This window comes from Chiloscyllium punctatum, chromosome 9, assembly GCF_047496795.1.
Source record: "Chiloscyllium punctatum isolate Juve2018m chromosome 9, sChiPun1.3, whole genome shotgun sequence".
In the NCBI taxonomy this organism is placed as follows: domain Eukaryota; kingdom Metazoa; phylum Chordata; class Chondrichthyes; order Orectolobiformes; family Hemiscylliidae; genus Chiloscyllium; species Chiloscyllium punctatum.
Genome location: NC_092747.1, coordinates 19,597,403 through 19,615,923, shown reverse-complemented (window position 1 = coordinate 19,615,923; position 18,521 = coordinate 19,597,403). Strand labels below are relative to the sequence as shown.

The window sequence follows — 18,521 nt, the reverse complement described above, 5'->3', positions numbered from 1 at the left end:
AACAGGGATATTAATAGAAAATTAAAACAAACATCACCAAACCATATCACAAATCAATCCACCAAAGTTCTTCAAGTATGACTTTGAATTTAATTACACTGCAATTACAAAAGATGTCCATCCATTCTGAATGTTACACATGCTGCAAAATCGAATCAATAATTATATTGGAAAAGGATACGTGTGTTTTCGAATGGTGAAACAGCTACCATTTGTCTTCTATTCCCAGGTCCTGGATAAGAGCTAAACAAAACCTGAAATAGTTACAAAATGAAGCAGTTGTAAACTATTTTCATTTCAGCTCAAAGTTCAACAAAATAGCTTATATTTATATGGCACCTTGAACATCATAAACTTCCGAAAGTGCTTCACAGGAATGTTCTACTTCATGCTCTTTTGTGTCTGGAGGTATCTGATCCACAGCACTAGTAAAGGCATGAGGCAGGTGCCAAGTCCATCTGAGCTGCAACAAGGATCAAATCCATAAGACTATAAGACGTAGGAGCAGAATTAGGCAATTCAGCCCATCGAGTCTGTTCATCCATTCAATCACGGTTGATGTGTTTCTCAACTCTACTCTCCTGCCTTTTCCCTGTAACCCTTGAGCCCATTACTAATCAAGAACCTATCTATTGCTCTCTGAATTACATTCAATGACTTGGCCTCCACAGCCCTCTGCAGCAATGAGTTCCACAGATTCATCATCCTCTGGCTCAAGAAATTCCCCTTTATCCCTTCACTAGTGGAACTGTCTTCTCCACATCCACTCTAACCAGGCCTCTGAGTTTTCTGTAAGCTATGCTATTGGGATCCATCTGATCCTCACTGGCTCACCAACCAAATAAGCCAAGCAGAGAGTCACTAATGAAGAGAAACTGGTACAAAATGGCAAGTTTACTCAGAGCTCAAAGACTCTGAAACATTGATTCTCTAAATGGCAGTATTATAAGACTGAGAATGTTACACTTGTTCATGTGGGCAGATAAAGACCCGGGTTCAAGTCCTCCCTCGGACAACTGTCTGTGTGGAGTTTGCACATTCTCCCCGTGTCTGCGTGGGTTTCCTCCCACAGTCCAAAGACTTGCAGGTCCGGTGAATTGGCCGTGCTAAATTGCCCGTAGTGTTAGGTGCATTAGTCAGGGGTCAACGTAGGGGAATGGGTCTGGGCGGGTTGCTCTTCGGAGGGTCGGTGTGGACTTGTTGGGCCGAAGGGCCTGTTTCCACACTGTAGGGAATCTCATCTAAACAAAACAAATGATAGAAGGATATCAAGCTGAATACTGACAATCAACTTGAATTTGGACAGTGGGCACAGACCAATCAGACCGGTCAGAATGTTACATGAGGTAGATTTTCACTTCAGGCCTCATGAAAAGCCTCCTGTCTAAAGCCATCGAGAATGACCTAAAATGTGGCAAAGTGTCGAGACACCAACAGTGTTTCACACAGAAGGTCCCAGCTACAAAGGAAGGAGGATGATTGGTAACTGAAATAACTCCACAGGGACCAATATCCTGTTACCAGATCACACTTTATTTACATGTGCATAGTACACAACACTAACCCAGCTAATTCAGAGCTGGTTCCTAGAGTGAGCAGAACCCCTGATACTCCTGTTTATCTTTGTCAGCCAGAGCTCCCTGATTGGACCAGATTAATTGTCCCAATCAGGGTACTCATATTCTATGATTTCCACCTGCTGACCTCATTCTAATCACCGGAGTAATGACACAGATATACGGGGATTGAGGTAGGGGGCAAGGGAGGAGATGAGGGAGACTCCTAGAGCATGGAAGGCCAATGGATCCTAGGGAGCTTTCCTGCTCAATTTAACAAGAAAGTTATCAACTGAAAATTATAAACCCTTCTCACCCTATTCTGGCTTCTATGTGACCTTGCACTGTATGTGAGATGTGAGGATTGACCCCTTGTGGATCGATCAAATGGGGAATTAAAATGTTGTTGTGATGCTGATGGCTTCATGCAGCCAAGAATTTAAGATATAAATTGGACCATTGTTTGCCTGCAGTGAGAATTGGTGCTAACTTCAAAGATGAAATGTCCACAGGCAGGGAAGGTCTGTTTCTGGGCTGAAATCTAGAGTTGGATCATCTTAACCCACCCCACGAACCATTTTCACGAGCTCAGAGTTAAACTGTTCACTCAATTTCTCCTCTACTGGCGCTGCCCAATCTCTTGAGCATTTCCTATACTTTCTAGTTTTATTTCAGATTCCCAGCGCAGTCCTTTGGGCTTGTGCAGATGTTAAGCTATTCATTTAGCTTTCAGTAAGATAGCAGAGAAATTAATGTAATTCATAACAAAAGCCATTAATACGTGTACTAATTCCACTTTGTTATTTAATAGATGTCATATAAGTGCCATTATTAGAGCAGAAGAAATAATGCTTTATGAATTAACATATCACCAGCAGTAATTTCAAATTTCTACAATGTGGAGGAGCCAGTGTTTGACTGGGTTTGACAAAGTTAAAAATCACGCGACACCAGGTTTTGGACCAACAGGTTTATTTGGAAGCACTAGCTTTCTGAGCGCTGCTTCTTCGTCAGGTGAACAAAGCTTGTGATCTCAAATAAACCTTACTATAACCTGGTATTTTGTGACTTCTGACTTCAAATTTCTAAGCCTATTGTTATGATCCCAGATGATATTATTACAAAGCAAGTCAGATCCCAGAATGAAATCTGGGTTGATAGATCATTTTAAAAAATTTAATATGGCAGTCTTTTGCTGAAAACAGAAGTACACAGGCTGATTTTAACAATAAAACAGAAGGTTATTACACAAAGTAAATCTAAAACTGAAGAGTAAACAATGCCATCTAAACATAAAATAGGTTAAAACATTTCAAAATATATGGAAAACAAAGTCCCACCTATTCCCTACCATCACCATTTTACGGTTAATCAAAATCCAGAGACATTTTCCTGCCTTATCAAATTTCTAAGTTTAATTGAACTGCACCTTCTCAGTTGTAATCCTGTGAGCTGTGAGGCTTTTCCCTTTAACTACTCATGGAACTGAGAACTTAAAATCATAGAGCTGTACAGCATGGAAACAGACCCTTCAGTCCAACTTGTCCATGCCAACCAGATATCCTAAATTAATTTAGTCCCATTTGCCAGCATTTGGCCCATATCCCTCTAAACCCTTCCTATTCATATACCCATCCAGATAACTTTTAAATAGCGCAATTTACCAGCCTCCACCACTTCCTCTGGCAACTCATTCCATACACACACTACCTACTGCATGAGAAAAGTTGCCCCTTAGATCCATTTCACCTACCATAAGACACCTATTTTTGATATCCAAATTTCTATATTGCTCCTTTGCTGGAATTAAGACAGTCTTTGTTTTTGCTCTGGGTGCCATCACCATTTGTTCCACTCACTCCTCCTCCCACTCAATCAGCAGCATTACACTCAGGCCCTGAAGAAGATGTGGCCTGACCTGCTGAGTTTCTCCAGTGCGTCTGCCGTATTTTGCTTTTGCTTGGGGCTCTGGATATCGCGCACAGTGACATTACCATCAAGTCACCACCTGCATCCTTCAGTAAACCACACAACAATAACATTTTGCAATTCTATATCACTTTTCACACAGTAGAACATCATAAAGGGCTTCACAGTAGCTCTATTGGACAGCACAAAGATACAGTGAATAACCTCCACTTCCAAGTTATAATGCCCATCTGACAGCAAGTAACAGTGGGCTTGATTAATTAGGTTTTGTACTAGGTCACTGTTTGTACTCACAAGACAGCATAAGTGAAAACTTTGTACAGCTATCTCTACATGAAAGAACGGGAAACAGATCACCTACTGAGCAAACAACAACAAAGATGAAGAGGCTGGAAATCTTCAGAACTCTTAAAATGTATCTGCAAAAAAAGAAACAAATCAAAGAGGTGTAAATATAGACACAAATCAACATTTGAGCAAATTTGCTTAATTGACTGTGATTGACAGTAATACGGTTCAGATTTCACTTTCAAAGGAGATACAATCATAAAATCCTCACATTATACAAACATACAATGATTATTCTGATCTAGAAACATAGAAATTGGAGGTGGCCATTCCGCATCTTGAACATATTCTAGCATGTAAGGAGATCATGGTTGAAATATAGGGAAATCAAAGGTTATAGAGAACAGCAGGAAAGTGGACGTGAACAATGGTGGAATAGCCATGATCCTACTAAATGGCAGAGCAGGCTCAAGGACCCAAACAACCTACATCTGTTCCTATTTGTAATGATCTTATTAGAAGCTCCACAAATGCACCTTCGCCCTTCATTCCTTACTCACCTAAATTTAACTGAAATCCATCAAGCTAAGACTGAACATTACAACCATTCTAGCAATAAGAGTGTCAAACATCAACGCGCACGTTTGGCAAAATTACATGACTTCTCCAAGGCAATTTAAAAATTCATTCATGGGATATGGATGCCACTGCTTGGCTCAGTATTTATTGTCTGTCCCTAGTTGCCCTTGAGAAGGTGGTGGTGAGCTGCCTCGTTGAAAAACTGAAGTGCATTTGCTATAAGTGGAACAACAATGTCACTGGGAGAGTATTCCAGGATTTGGACCCAGTGACACTGAAGGAACAGCGATATATTTCCAAGTCAGGATAGTGTGCGGCTAGAAGGGGAACTTGCAGGTGGTGATGTTTACATGTATTTGCTACGCTTGTCCCTCTAGCTGGCAGCCATGGGTTTGGAGAGTGCTGCCAGAACAGTCTTGGAAAGGTTCTCTAGTGCATCATGCAGATGGTACACACTACTGCTACTGAGTGGAGGTGGTGAAGTGAGTGAATACTTGTGGATGTGCTGTCAATCAAGTGGGCTGCTTTGTCCTGGCTGGGGTTAAGCTTCTTAGCACTCATCAAGCCAAGTGGGAAATATGCCATCCTGACTTGTACTTGCAGATCATGAACAGGTTTTGGAAGTCAGGAAGAGAGTTACTTGTTGTAGGATTCCTAGCTGCCAACAAATTCTTGCAGCCACGTTATATACATGGTTGGACCAGTTCAGTTTCTCATCAATAGGTAATCCCAGGATTTTGATTCTTTGAAATTCAGTGATGGTATTGCCATTAAATGGCATGGGGTAATGGTCAGATTCTCTCTTATTGGGGCTCACATTTGTCTGGCATGGATGTTATTTTCCAACCCAAATCACTCCACAACCAAACTTGAACATGGACTGCTTCAGTAACTGAGGAGTTGAGAATAGTGCTGAACAGCGTACAATCTTCAGCAAACATCCCTACTTCTGATCTTATGATAGAGTGAAGATCATTGATGAAGCATCTGAAGATGGTTGGGTTTAGGACACTGCCCTTAGGAACTCCTGTAGAGATGTTCTGGAGCTGAGATGACTGACCTCCAACAAACATAACCATCTTGCTGTGATCCAGATATGATACAAATCAACAGCAAGTTTTGCACTGTCCTCTTCCCATTGACTCCAGTTTTGCTGGGGCTGCTTGATGCCACATCCTGGTGAACATTTGTTGCATTTCCTTTACGACAGCAACATCTCTCCCGAGAAGAGAACAAAACTACACGCAATACTCCAGATGTTTCTAACCAGGCTCCTCTACAGTGAAGCAAGACTTCACTACACCTGTAATATCTACCTGCCAATGTGAGGTGGCATTCACTTTACAAATGAGTGCACAGATCCTATTGAATAAGTACAGAGCATCGCTCCTACAGGGTGGCCTACGTGGTACTCTATAACCCCACTGCCAACATCACCACCCCCTCCCCACCATCACCCCCTCCCCCACCCACACCACCACCATCTCCCAAATATAGCACCTGGAATTCAAAGCACAGAAACCAGCTGTTTAGCACAACTGGTCTCTACCAGTTCTAATGACTCATTCAACTTGAAATGTTAACTTTGTTTCTCCATCTCCACAGATGCTGCCAAACCAAGTGCGTATTTCCAACGCTTTGTGTTCGTATTTCAACTTTCCAGAATTTACCGCACCACAAAACCTTTTTTTTAAAATCGGCACCTACGCGATCAGGAGTGTGCAGTTCATTCAAACGATCCAGATAATCAAGAGACACGCGTAACCACAGTAAACCCTAATCAAGCGAAGCTCCAAGATATCAACATCCCTCAAAGGATTCAATATGAAAACATCAACACACCTCCTCAATTCGATGTAAACCAACACAGTAAGTAATAAAAATGTAATTCAGGGAGTATACACACCACCGTTAAACTTTATTTACAAGATAAATACTCAGACATTGCAGTAGATCGAGGTATTTGAGCTGTATTATTTCTGCCGGTTTATCAAGACGCTGATTAAAACAAAGTTTTATTTTTATCATGGTCTCTGCCAGCATTTAGGCTCCATGTGAACCTCTTCCCTCTTTCTGCAATTTCCTTTATTCCTTTCTCCTTCATGTGATTATTAGTCTGCCCAAAAATTACATGTAATCACCTCAGCTACTCTTTGTGATAGTGAATTCCAAATCCTAACCATTCCTGAAGTTAAGGTTTTTTAGTGACTGTGCTGTAGTATGGCCATTATTTGGATTTCCCCTCAACCAATAGATTTTCTACATCTACACTATCAACATCTTCATCAAATCTCCATTAAACATATTAACTGCCATTGGGGAAACTAATGAAGAACATCAAAATCAATTCCTCAAGCCTCTAACATCTCGCTTGTCACTCCCACCTCAGTATTCCAAAAGTGAACAAAATTTTAAGTGTGCCCCAAGGTTCTGAGATCTGCCTGTATGTAATATAAACTATTGAAATTGTACACATTCAATCATAGAAGTGTTACAGTGCAGACGGAGTCTATTTAGCCCATTATATCTGCACTGTCTCTCCTAATAAGCAATTTTCCTAGGGCCTCTCTCCCGCCTCTTCTCTGTATCCCTGCACATTCTTCCTTTCCAGATAAAGCTTTAATTCCCTGTTGAAAGCTCCACCAGTCTCTCAGGCAACACATTCCAAGCTCGATAAATGTGGCGCTGGAAAAGTACAGCAGGTCAGGCAGCATCCGAGGAGCAGGAGAATTGATGTTTCGGGCATAAGCCCTTCATAAGCCCTTCATCTGATTCCAGCATCTGCAGTCCCCACCTTCTCCAATGCGTTCCAGACCTCAACCTTTATGTGAAAATATTTTTCATTCTGTCACTTTTTGCTTCTTTTGATAACTAGCTTCAGTGTGTGTCATCTCATTCTTGATTGTCTCATGAGTCTGACAGCTTCCCCCTATATTCTCTGTCACACGATTTTCAGATCATCAATCAAAACTCCTCTCGGTCTTCTCCTCCAAGGTAGACTGCCCCAATTTCTTCAATCTATCTTCAAAACCAATGCTCCTCATCCCTAGAATAATTCTGGTAGATTCACAGATGAGGTGAAAATTGGCAGTGTGGTAAACAGCGAGGTTGAAACTCTTAGACTACAGGATGATATCGACGGGCTGGTCAATGGAAAATGGAAGTTTATCCAGAAAAATGTGAGGTGATGCATTTTGGGAGGACTAAAAGGCAGGAGATGAATGGAAGGACCCTAAAATGTACAGAGGAACAGAGGGACCTTTATGTGTAAGTCCAAAAATCCTTGCAAGCAACAGCATAAAGTCATTTAGAAGGCATTGCCTTTTTCTTTTATATTTTAAAAAAACTTGAAGCTAAGAATTTTGCTTTAATAATTGTGGCCTTTACCTTTTGTTAATTCAATTTTCTCTCTTTGCTCACTCATACATACGCACAACTGCAGTCTGGAACTGCTCAAAAGTTGGTTACAGATGCTCTCAGTTCGACATCTTACTTTGTCCTAGGGCACAGGATGTATTCCCAGCAGTTTAACCAAGGCAATATGTTCATCCTGTCGCCAACTCCTGCTGCACAATGGTTCACTCTCATTTTGCACTTACTCAACACTTCTCACCGGCCCCCACCCCCACCCAAGCTCTCCCTAACCTTAACGCAATTATAGCTTTCCATCACAGCCTGCAGCTATTACATCGAGGAACAACAAAATCTAGCTCGTGACACTTCCTTGCTGATCCATCTCTCGGTGGAATTAAAGCTGCTTCACAATGAAATTGGTGAAATCTGATATTCAGCAGTTATTTTCAGCTTGGAAGTCACAGGACTGTTCTCCTTACCGACTGCAAAAACTATGTGTTCAAAGATATTCAGCATGTTCCTTGCTATGGAGCAATAAGTATCTCACCTCCTGACTCCACGAAACCTGTCCACAATCAACAAGTCAAAGGTCAGGAGTGTTGTGGAATACTTCCCACTTGCCTGGATGGGTGCAGCTCAAACACTCAAGAGGTTTGGCATCATCCAGGATAAAGGCCACTTGATTGGCACCAGATTCACAAAGAAGTGGCATGGCTGATGGCACCACCATAGCCGGTCAAATCTCAGATGGCGACGAAACAGATTACAGATGGGAGGTGGAAGACCTGGAAAGATGGTGCACTGAGAACAACCAATGCCAGCAAAACCAAGAAACTCATTATTGACTTCCCCCCCTACATATTAACAGCACAGAGGTGCAACGAGTGGAGTGTGTCAAGCTCCTGGGAGTGGTCCATCAACTACTGATACTTAGCTGCAAGATTCACCGCAGAAACATACCAACAGCTCCTTAGGCAGTACCTTCAATAAGCAAGATGACTGGAGTCTCGAAGGTTAGGGGTAACAGATACATATGAACACCACCTGCACGATCCCCTCCAAGCTACTCAACTCAGAAATATATCATCTCTCCTTCAGTGTCACTGGGTCAAAATCCTGGAAATCCCTCCCCAACAGCATTGTGGGTCAACCCACAGCACGTGGGCTGCAGCTGTTCAAGATGGCACAGTGCCATTACCTTCTCAAGGGCAACAAAGAGCGAGCAATAAATGCTGGCCAGCCATCAACACCCATGTCTCATGAATAACTAAGAACAATTCAAGTATGTCAGAGTCAAAAATAACAATTTGTGAATTGAATTGAATTGAATTATTGTCGCGTGTACCAAGGCACGGCGAAAAGCTTTGTCTTGCGAGCAATACAGGCAAATCACAGAGTTAAATAGCATAGATAGTAAATAATAGGTCAACAGCGGCAAAAACAAAAACACAGGTACAAGTGAATGTTAAGAGTTTGAGAGTCCATTCAGTATTCTAACAACAGGGCGGTAGAAACTGTTTTGAAACCGGCTGGTGCATGTGTTCAGGCTTCTGTACCTTCTCCCCGATGGTAGAGGTTGTAGAAAAACATTGCCAGGGTAGGGTGGATCTTTGAGAATGCTGGCAGCCTTTCCTTGACAGCGGGCCTGGTAGATGGAGTCTATAAATGGGAGGTTGGCCTTTGTGATTGTCCAGGCCGAGTTCACCACTCTCTGTAGCCGTCTCTGATCTTGAATTGTATAGTCTCCATACCAGGTAGTGATATGTCCAGACAGAATGTTCTCGATAACGCACCTGTAAAGGTTGGAAAGGGGTATTTGCCGTCGTGCCAAATTTTCTCAGCTGCTTGAGGAAGAAGAGACGTTGTTGGGCCTTTGTAACCAGTGCATCCACATGAAGAGTCCAAGAAAGCTTGTTGTTGGTGAACACTCCCAGGAGTTTGACACTCTCCACTCGTTCCACCTCTGCGCTGTTAATGTATGGGGGGGGGGGCATGAGTAACATCCCACCAAAAGTCAATAATGAGATCCTAGGTTTTGCCGGCATTGAGAGCTAGGTTGTTCTCAGTACACCATTTTTCCAGGTCTTCCACCACCCATCCGTAGTCTGTTTTGTCGCCATCTGAGACTCGACCAACTATGGTGGTGTCATCATCCATGCCACTTCCTCGATGGTGTCTGATTTTAACAGTCACCATGATGATACAACATGGTAAGACTTCCTTAGAGCTGCACAGATTTTATGCCAATTAAAGAGATTGAGTTACCCAAAGTTTCCTCACTCAGCTCATTTGTACTTTTATTAGTCACTGGCATGAAAACTTGCAGTAATTACCTGGAAACTGGAGAACAACTTTTAAAAGGACTCAGGTGGTTAGCACTGCTGCCTCACAGCGCCAGGGACCCAAGTTTGATTCCAGCCTTGGGCAACGATCCGTGTGGAGTTTTCACACTCTTCCCATATCTGCGTGGGTTTCCTCTGGGTGCTCCAGTTTCCTCCCACAATCCAAAGATGTGCAGGTTAGGGTGAATTGGCCTTGCTAAGTTGCCATAGAGTTCGGGTATGTGTAGGTTAGGTGCCTTAATCCGGTTAAATGTAAAACAATAGGGTCGGGGGAATGGGTCTGGATGGGATACTCTTGGGAGGGTCAGCGTGGATTTGTTGGGCCGGATGTTTCCTCACTGTAGAGATTCTATGATTCAACCCGTATATTTCAGCACCTAGCTAAATGTCTCTAAGGTAAGAATACAGCACCTCGGGGTGAAAAATGTGTTGCTGGAAAAGCGCAGGTCAGGCAGCATCAAAGGAACAGGAGAATTGACGTTTCGGGCGTAAGCCCTTCTTCAGGAACCTTCCTGAAGAAGGGCTTATGCCCGAAACATTGATTCTCCTGCTCCTTGGATGCTGCCTCACCTGCTGCGCTTTTACAGCAACACATTTTTAAGCTCTGATCTCCAGCATCTGCAGTCCTCACTTTCTCCAAGAATACAGCACCTGTCTTACACTCATGACTCTCAGATAACGTCATTCAAAGGTTCATTAATCTTTTCAGTATACAGTATTTCAAGAACTATATCTACAATGGGAGCACCTGCCTCCAACAGGCTACGGGTAATACTGTCCAAAAGAGAACAACACTCTCATGCCCCCTTCAAAGAAATTGAAATCAGGAGATACGGTCACTTGGGATAACAAGAGGTCAGCTGGGATTATCATTCTTCCTGTCTGGAGGGAGTGACACTATCAGATCAGGAGCCAAATCTCTCACTCCAAGACCTGTAAAGCAGTCCTAAAAGAAGATCATTGATTTCAATGGGACAAGCAAGATAGCATGTCGATTCCTTATTGACCCTTCCTCCTGTGGGTACTCTGCATCCTCCTAAAGCAACACTCGAGCAAATAAATCTTGATTTACACAGACCTATGTAAACAAGTACATATACATATTGCAGATGTGAAGGGCTAGTTCAAAAGAACACAATTTGAATTTTATTCAGATTGCGCTGGTCAGAATGATTGCACAGGTAGCCAATCACAATAATTTGGCATTGAAATCATCAATTAATAGATTAATTGGAACTATGTAGGATAAACAGAAACTGCATTCCATGCCAGTCACTGAAATGTATAAAATTGTTGAAACTTTATCCCTTCAGTTAACCAATCATCCAACAATGCTACCTATTGTTGTATAAAGTAATGGTTCTGAAAAAGTTAATACCGAACTACATTGAGTCCATCCATACTGAAGTCATCACTTTAGTTTGAAAAATTGTTAGTGTTCCTCAAGGTTCCAATGGAAACAGATGTGACCTGTCTGGCCCCGATTATGGTAATTACCCCTAATTAGTTAATGTCAATACTTAATGATATAATGTAATGAACTATGCCTTGTTTTGCAAGACAAATTTCCTTTTTGTTAAGACCCTCCCTTGCTCTATCCTCTATTACTGCTAACTGTACAGGTCCTCAGCCTTAGCCTAGAAAGAAGAAGTGGTGGCAGCAACCATCCAATTAACAGACCACCAGAAGATACAATGTGCTGATAGAACTGGTATCTGAAATGACCACAGCTACCACAAATTAACTGATAGTCACTAATGAAACATTCAATACAAATGTGGAATTTCACCCACACCACAACTCGGTTTTTTGATTATCCAGCACTGCCACCTTCAGCAAGAAAGAGCAAATTTCTTCATAACCATTGTTAATGAAAGTAACAATGCCATCAGTTTGAAATCATGCAGTGTTGCTTTTGTCAAATTGCTCAAACAAAACTGAATGGAATAATGTATTTGGTAAATGGACCGTAAAGGAATCTCATGGTAATCTGATACCCTGAGTTTAGGCCATAATGTGGACCTAAATGATTGGGAAGAAAAACAAGAATTTTCTCAGACTGCATGTTTAATACTACCTTTTTTGTCATTGATTTCCTGGAGAGGACATTAATCTTATCCATGTTGAGGGGAGCATCCCCGATTGGGAAAAGTGGGACCATGAGAGGAGATCCCCAAGCCTGTGCACTCTGTCCTGAAGTTGTTTAACCTAATCCCTCTCACTCCCATCCCTGCCCCTCTTCAGTTGGGAGAAAGTGAGGACTGCAGATGCTGGAGATCAGAGTCGAAGAGTGTGGTGCTGGAAAAGCACAGCTGGTCAAGCAACATCTGAGGAGCAGGACAGTCAACATTTCTGGCATTAGCCCTTCATCAGGAATGGCATAAGTCCGTAACATCGACTCTCCAGCTATTCGGATGCTGCCTGACCTGCTGTGCTTTTCCAGTGTCTCTACTGTTGGGCTATGAATTGTGTCCAGGTGGATAGTGGCCTAAAATGCCATTAATTGACTGTTTAAAGCCTTCAATTATGGTGAGATTGGGCAGGCTTATCAATGCTTTACAAAATCATTGCCAGGTCCACTACAGGTTAAATTTATGGTTTTTGCTCCAAATTCGTAAACTCACTTGGAAGTGATACTGAGACTTGCCCCAAATGGTTAGACAGTGTACTATAAAAATGTATCAACGTAAGGCAAATCAGGGCAGGACCTTCAGATGCAGGTTCACAGTTCCTTGAAGGTGGAGTCACAGCTAGATAGGGTAGTGAAGGCAGTGTTTGATACACTTGCCTTCATTGGTCAGTGCATTGAGTATAAGAGTTAGGATGTCATTGCAGCTGTACAGGACATGGGTTAGGCCATTTTTGGAATACTGCATTCAATTCTGGTCTCCCTGATATCGGAGGCAGTAAAGCTTTACCAGGATGTTGCTGGGGTTAGAGGGTTTGCGTAATAGGGAAAGGCTGAATAGACTGCTGCTGTTTTCCCTGGAGCATCAGAGGCTGAGGGGTGACCTTACAGAGGTTTATAAAATCATTAGGGGTGTGAATATGGTGAATAGCCAAGGTGTTATCCCCAGGGTAGGGGAGTCCAAAACTAGAGGGCATAGATTTAAGGTGAGAGGAGAAATCTTTAAAAGGGACCTGAGGGATAACTTTTTCACAGAGGGTGGTGCGTGTATGGAATGAGCTGCCAAAGGAATTTGTGGAGCCTGATACAATTACAAAATTTAAAAAGTATCTGGATGGGTATATGGATATCAAGGGTTTAGAGGGATATGGGTCAAATGCTGGCAGATGGGACTGTCTCAATGTCACTATCTGTGGTTGTTCTCTAGTAATTTCTGGAATCTGGGTTTATTGAGAGTGGGGGGGGGGGTCAAGTTGTAAGTAAACATTAAATTTTGTTGAACTATGTCTTCCAATTACATCAGGACAAGATTTTACACAAGGCTTCTATGAAGTTTCCCAGTATCTGGTAGTCATGTGATTATACATCACTGATGATGCTTTTTATCTTGCCTCCATATTACTATTCGCCCATTACAATACATACAGAACCACTATCAAACAAAACTTGAGACCTAGAGAGGTAAGGAGGTTTTAGGACAGTGACCAAAAGTTTGGTCAAAGATAAGGAGATAGGGGACATCTCACAGGAAGAATAAATGCGGCAGACATTTAGAGGAGGAAATTCTAGAACATAAATACAAGAAAGCTGAAGCTGTGGATAAAGTGATGAAATCAAGGGTCAATGAATGACCAGAATCAGAAAGATAAAGAGGTCTTTAAGGACTGCTGTGCTGAAGGAGACTACAGAGTTAGGGAGGGGTGGATAAATGGAAGAATTTGAAGCTTGGTATGAGAATTTTAAAATTGAGGCTTGACTGGACTGGGAGCTAATGGAGGCAAGGAAGCGATGGGTGAATGTTGCAAGCTTGGGTAAAGGCTACAGAATTTTGATTTTTATAGAGGGTGCAGTGTGGTGGACCAGCAAGAGAGAATTGGGACAGTCAGGTCTAATTGTAAAAAAAATGCATGAGTTGGGCTTTTAGAAGAAATGGATGATCCTAAACAGATGAAAGAAAATGTGTCTTGTAATTGAGAAGATAAAAGGCCAGGAGTGTTTTCCCTGGAGCATCAGAGGCTGAGGGGTGACCTTACAGAGGTTTATAAAATCATTAGGGGGCATGAATATGGTGAATAGCCAAGGTCTCATTCCTGGGGTAGGGAGTCCAAAGCTAGAGGGCATAGGTTTAAGGTGAGAGGGGAAATCTTTAAAAGGGACCTAAGGGTTAGGGGTTCAACCTGGGAATCATATAGGGATGCACACAGTCAAATTCAGCCTCAGACAGACTGTAGGATGGGGGATGGAGTTGGTATCTCACGTTTGTAACATGCATCAACTCTGCCTCCGTGAGGAATATGATGTGTAGCATGGGCCCATGAAGCTCAATCAAGCAAGAGCAAAGCCTTACCAAGCAAAGAGGAGGAAACCAGAGAGAAAATGAAACTAGTCATCAGCAGAAAACTATCAAACAATGGTCAATATAGGGTATTGATTACCTCAGCTTGTTAGGAAGTATGAAGTTCAGGTGGAGACTGTCCAAGATGTCACATTTCTCGGTAGAGTTTGATGCAGACAGGCAGCCAACCTCACTCCCCAGTCGGCCTCGTTGCTCCAGTTCACCTGAACTGTATTCCCATGATTCATCAGGATCTGCTTCATAAAGCGTCAGGTAGTTTCTGCTGGCAACAGATAATAAGAGGGCAGTTAATGAAGCGCACAGTATCCAGTGCTTTATTAATGGGGGCACAGAGTATAAAAGCAAGGATGCCATAGGATCCAGGTTCAGCCTCAACTAGAGGACTGCATGTGAAATAAAACCAGAACATATTGGAAATACTCAGTACGTCTGGCAGCATCTGTAGAGAGAGAGAAAAAAAAGTTCATGTAGAAAACAAAAATAGCCAAAGAACTGCAGATGCTGGAAATCAGAAAAAAAATCAGAAATTACAGGAAAAGCTCAGAAGATCAGGCAGCATCAGTGCAGAAAAAGCAGAGTTGATATTTTGGCTCTGTTCTGATAGAAGGTCATTGATCTGATAGAGTAATTCATATTCTCTCCACAAAAGCTGCCCACCCTGCTGAATATTTCCAACATTGCCGATTTGTATGTGACTTGACCAAGGTCTGTGCAGAGTTGTCAGGTTCCCTGCATAGCAAAAGGTATGTGTCTCAGGTTGGGCCCTTGGGTAATCTGGGTCCAAATCTGCGCACTACCTTTCACTGGACCAGAAGATGCCTACTAAATTTGGTAAGGCCACAGCAGGCCCCAAGGTGATCGTGGACTGCCTTTGGGTGCCAACCTCACCTTCTGTCTAATTTGGGCATTAGCATTTAATCATATGGGGTCAGGACCTAGGATTTACCCGGTGCTTTGGAAAGTTGGTTTTCCTTCCTTCCTTCAGTGGAGAAATACACTGATTCCATCTAATGCAGACAAAAAAACAACACAATTCTCAATGAGAGATAGTGGTGTGTTGGCAATGCCACTAGAAATCCAGAGACTCAGATTAATGCTTTCAAATGCAGTTGCAAGTCCAACCATGAAGTTATTGTCAATTATCATAAAAGTCTATCTGTTCCACTAATATCTTTTGGGAAGGGAACTTACTTGTTCTGGTCTACATGTGACTCCAAACTCTCAGCAACATGGTTGACACTTAGCTACCTTCTGATATGATTCAAGCAAGCAAATCAATTCCAGAGCAGTAAGGGATGTGCAACAAATTCTGCTCTTGCCATTAACAACCAGATACAATGAAAGAATTAAGAAACATTATTCAGATCAGGTAAGAAGATGAAACTTAAGCTGGATGGAGATTTGCTCACTGAACTGGAAGGTTCATGTTCAGACGTTTCGTCACCATACTAGGTAACATCTCCAGTGAGCTTCCGGATGAAGCTGGCATCGTCCGGAGGCTCACTGAAGATGTTACCTAGTATGGTGATGAAACATCTGAACATGAACCTTACAGCTCAATGAGCAAACCTACATCTAGAGCCTCAAACCGAGCTACAAATCTTCTCAAAACATGAAACTTAAGCTTGTAACTATTCTTTGCGCAAATGTACCTAAAGGAAATTCCAATAATTAGACCAATCCAATGATTAACAGGGATAAACTAAACAGATAAATGTCAAATTAAGCTTTTTTTCAAAATGTTTTTTTGATAGCTAATTCTATAAATGCAGCAATACAGACCAGAAAGTGTTAATGTAATAAAGCTCAGTTTGGGTGGCATGGTGGCTCAGTTGTTAGCACTGCTGACTCAGCGCCAGGGGCCCAGGTTCAATTCCAGCCTCGGGCAACTGTCTGTCTGGATTTGCACGCTCTCCTCGTGTCTGCATGGGTTTCCACCGGGTGTCCCAGTATCCTCCCACAGTCCAAAGATGCATAGGTTAGGTGAATTAGCCTCGGGAAATGTAGGGTTACAGGGATAGCTGGGATTCTCTTCGGAAAGTTTGATGTGGACTTCATTGGCCAAATGGCTTGCTTCTGCACTGTAGGCATTCTGAGCGCAAATAGATGATCTTAGGGTGAGCAACTGCAGTGAATGGACATCTTGGTGGAAGCAGAATGAAACTGGTTTAAATCGGTCAGGTTCTGGATTCGTGGTGCTGGAAGAGCACAGCAGTTCAGGCAGCATCCAAGGAGCTTCAAAATCGACGTTTTGGGCAAAAGCCCATCAGGGTCTAGATTAGAGTGGTGCTGGAAAAGCACTGCAGGTCAGGCAGCATCCAAGAAGCAGGAAAATCGACTTTTCAGGCAAAAGCCCTTCATCAGGAATTTGCCCGAAACGTCAATTTTACTGCTCCTCAGATGCTGCCTGACCTGCTGTGCTTTTCCAGCACCACTCTAAGCTACACTCTGATCTCCAGCATCTGCAGTCCTCACTTTCACCTGAATAGGTCAGAGTCTAAGCTTGTGGTTCATTGCTTCACTAGCAATTAAAAGCTGTTGAGGCCTCTGGAACCATTTCCCAGTGAGAAGTGAAACAATTGAGAAAACAAATAAAGATCAAACAAATAGAAATGAAATCAATTTTATGAAATCCAACCAAATCTTGGAGCAGTTTGATTAAAAGTTTTCAAAATCTTAAGTTAGGGCACAAGATAAACTATTTCCTCTGGTGGGAGGGTAGGGGATGTTGAGGTTCATTTGAAGGATTCAACAGGACATCAGACTTTTTTTTGGAAAGCAATGATGTGTGAGGATATGGGGAAAAGCTGGAAGGTTGATACTAGATAATTGATCTGAAATAGATAATATAACTGGTACTGGCATGATGGACTCAATGTACAGTAATAAATGTGATTCTGGGAAGTCTAAGGCTAGGGAACAAAATGTAAAAATTAGAGCCAGACCTTTCAGGAACTACAGAATGTGGTCATCAGGAACACAACTGCCAATGTTGGCAGCACAGTGTCCATTGTTAAAGGGCTGGAGCGAGGACATCTGCCCTTCACAGAGTAGTAATCCCCACTTCAGGGAGCTGCCAACCAGTCAGACAAGGTACAATTCTGCACTGCCAGTGGAAGCAATTGCCACTGTTGGAACCGCAACCACTTTTAGGAAGTGATTAAGTTGATAGATGAATGAAGGACTGTAGATGACATATAAATGGACTTTAGTAAGGCATTTGATAAGGTTCACCATGGTAAACTATTGGAGAAAGTGAAGTCACATGTTGTGCAGGGTGTTCAAGCTAGGTGGATAAAGAACTAGGCATAAGTGAGTACTGCAGTTGCTGGAGATTAGAGTCAAGATTAAAGTGGTACTGGAAAAGCACAGCAGGTCAGGCAGCATCCGAGGAGCAGGAAAACCGCCCTTCATCTGGATAAAGAACTGGTTGAGCAACAGGAGACAGACAGTAGTGGCTGAAGGGAGTTTTTTGAAATGGAGAAAGGTGACCAGTGGTGTTCCACAGGGATCAGTGCTGGGGCCACTGTTGTTTGTAATATACATACATGATCTGAAAGAGGGCATTGGTGGTCTGATCAGTAAATTTGCAGATGACACAAAGATTGGTGAAGTAGCAAAAAGCATAGGGGACTGTCAAAGAATACAGGAGAATATAGATAGACTGGAGAGTTGGGCGGAGAAGTGGCAGATGTAGTTCAATCCGGGCAAATGTGCGGTGATGCATTTTGGAGGGTTTAATTCTAGAGCGAACTATACTGTAAACGGAAGAGCTTTGGGAAATGTTGATAAGCAAAAAGATCTGGGAGTTCAGGTCCATTGTACCCTAAAGGTGGCTGCACAGGTGGAAAGAGTGGTCAAGAAGGCATATGGTATGCTTGCCTTCATCGGACGGGGTATTGAGTATAAGAGCTGTAACATTGTACAAGACTTTAGTTTGGCCGCATTTAGAAATTTGGGGCAGCATGGTGGCTCAGTAGTTAGCACTG

General features: G+C 42.5%; 1 protein-coding gene across 3 annotated transcripts in view; it reads right to left on the bottom strand.

Moving 5' to 3' along the window:
- The window catches only part of oca2 (oculocutaneous albinism II), a 545,784-nt gene that overhangs the window by 396,684 nt on the left and 130,579 nt on the right, over positions 1 to 18,521 (bottom strand). For 2 of the 3 annotated variants that reach the window (XM_072576986.1, XM_072576987.1), the window contains exons 4-6: positions 14,612 to 14,794; positions 3,847 to 3,904; positions 182 to 254 (exon numbers count right to left, since the gene is read on the bottom strand). In XM_072576986.1, coding sequence (XP_072433087.1) covers positions 182 to 254; positions 3,847 to 3,904; positions 14,612 to 14,794 — 314 coding nt within the window. The remainder of the gene's footprint in view (positions 1 to 181; positions 255 to 3,846; positions 3,905 to 14,611; positions 14,795 to 18,521) is intronic. The other variant, XM_072576990.1, reaches the window with a different exon arrangement.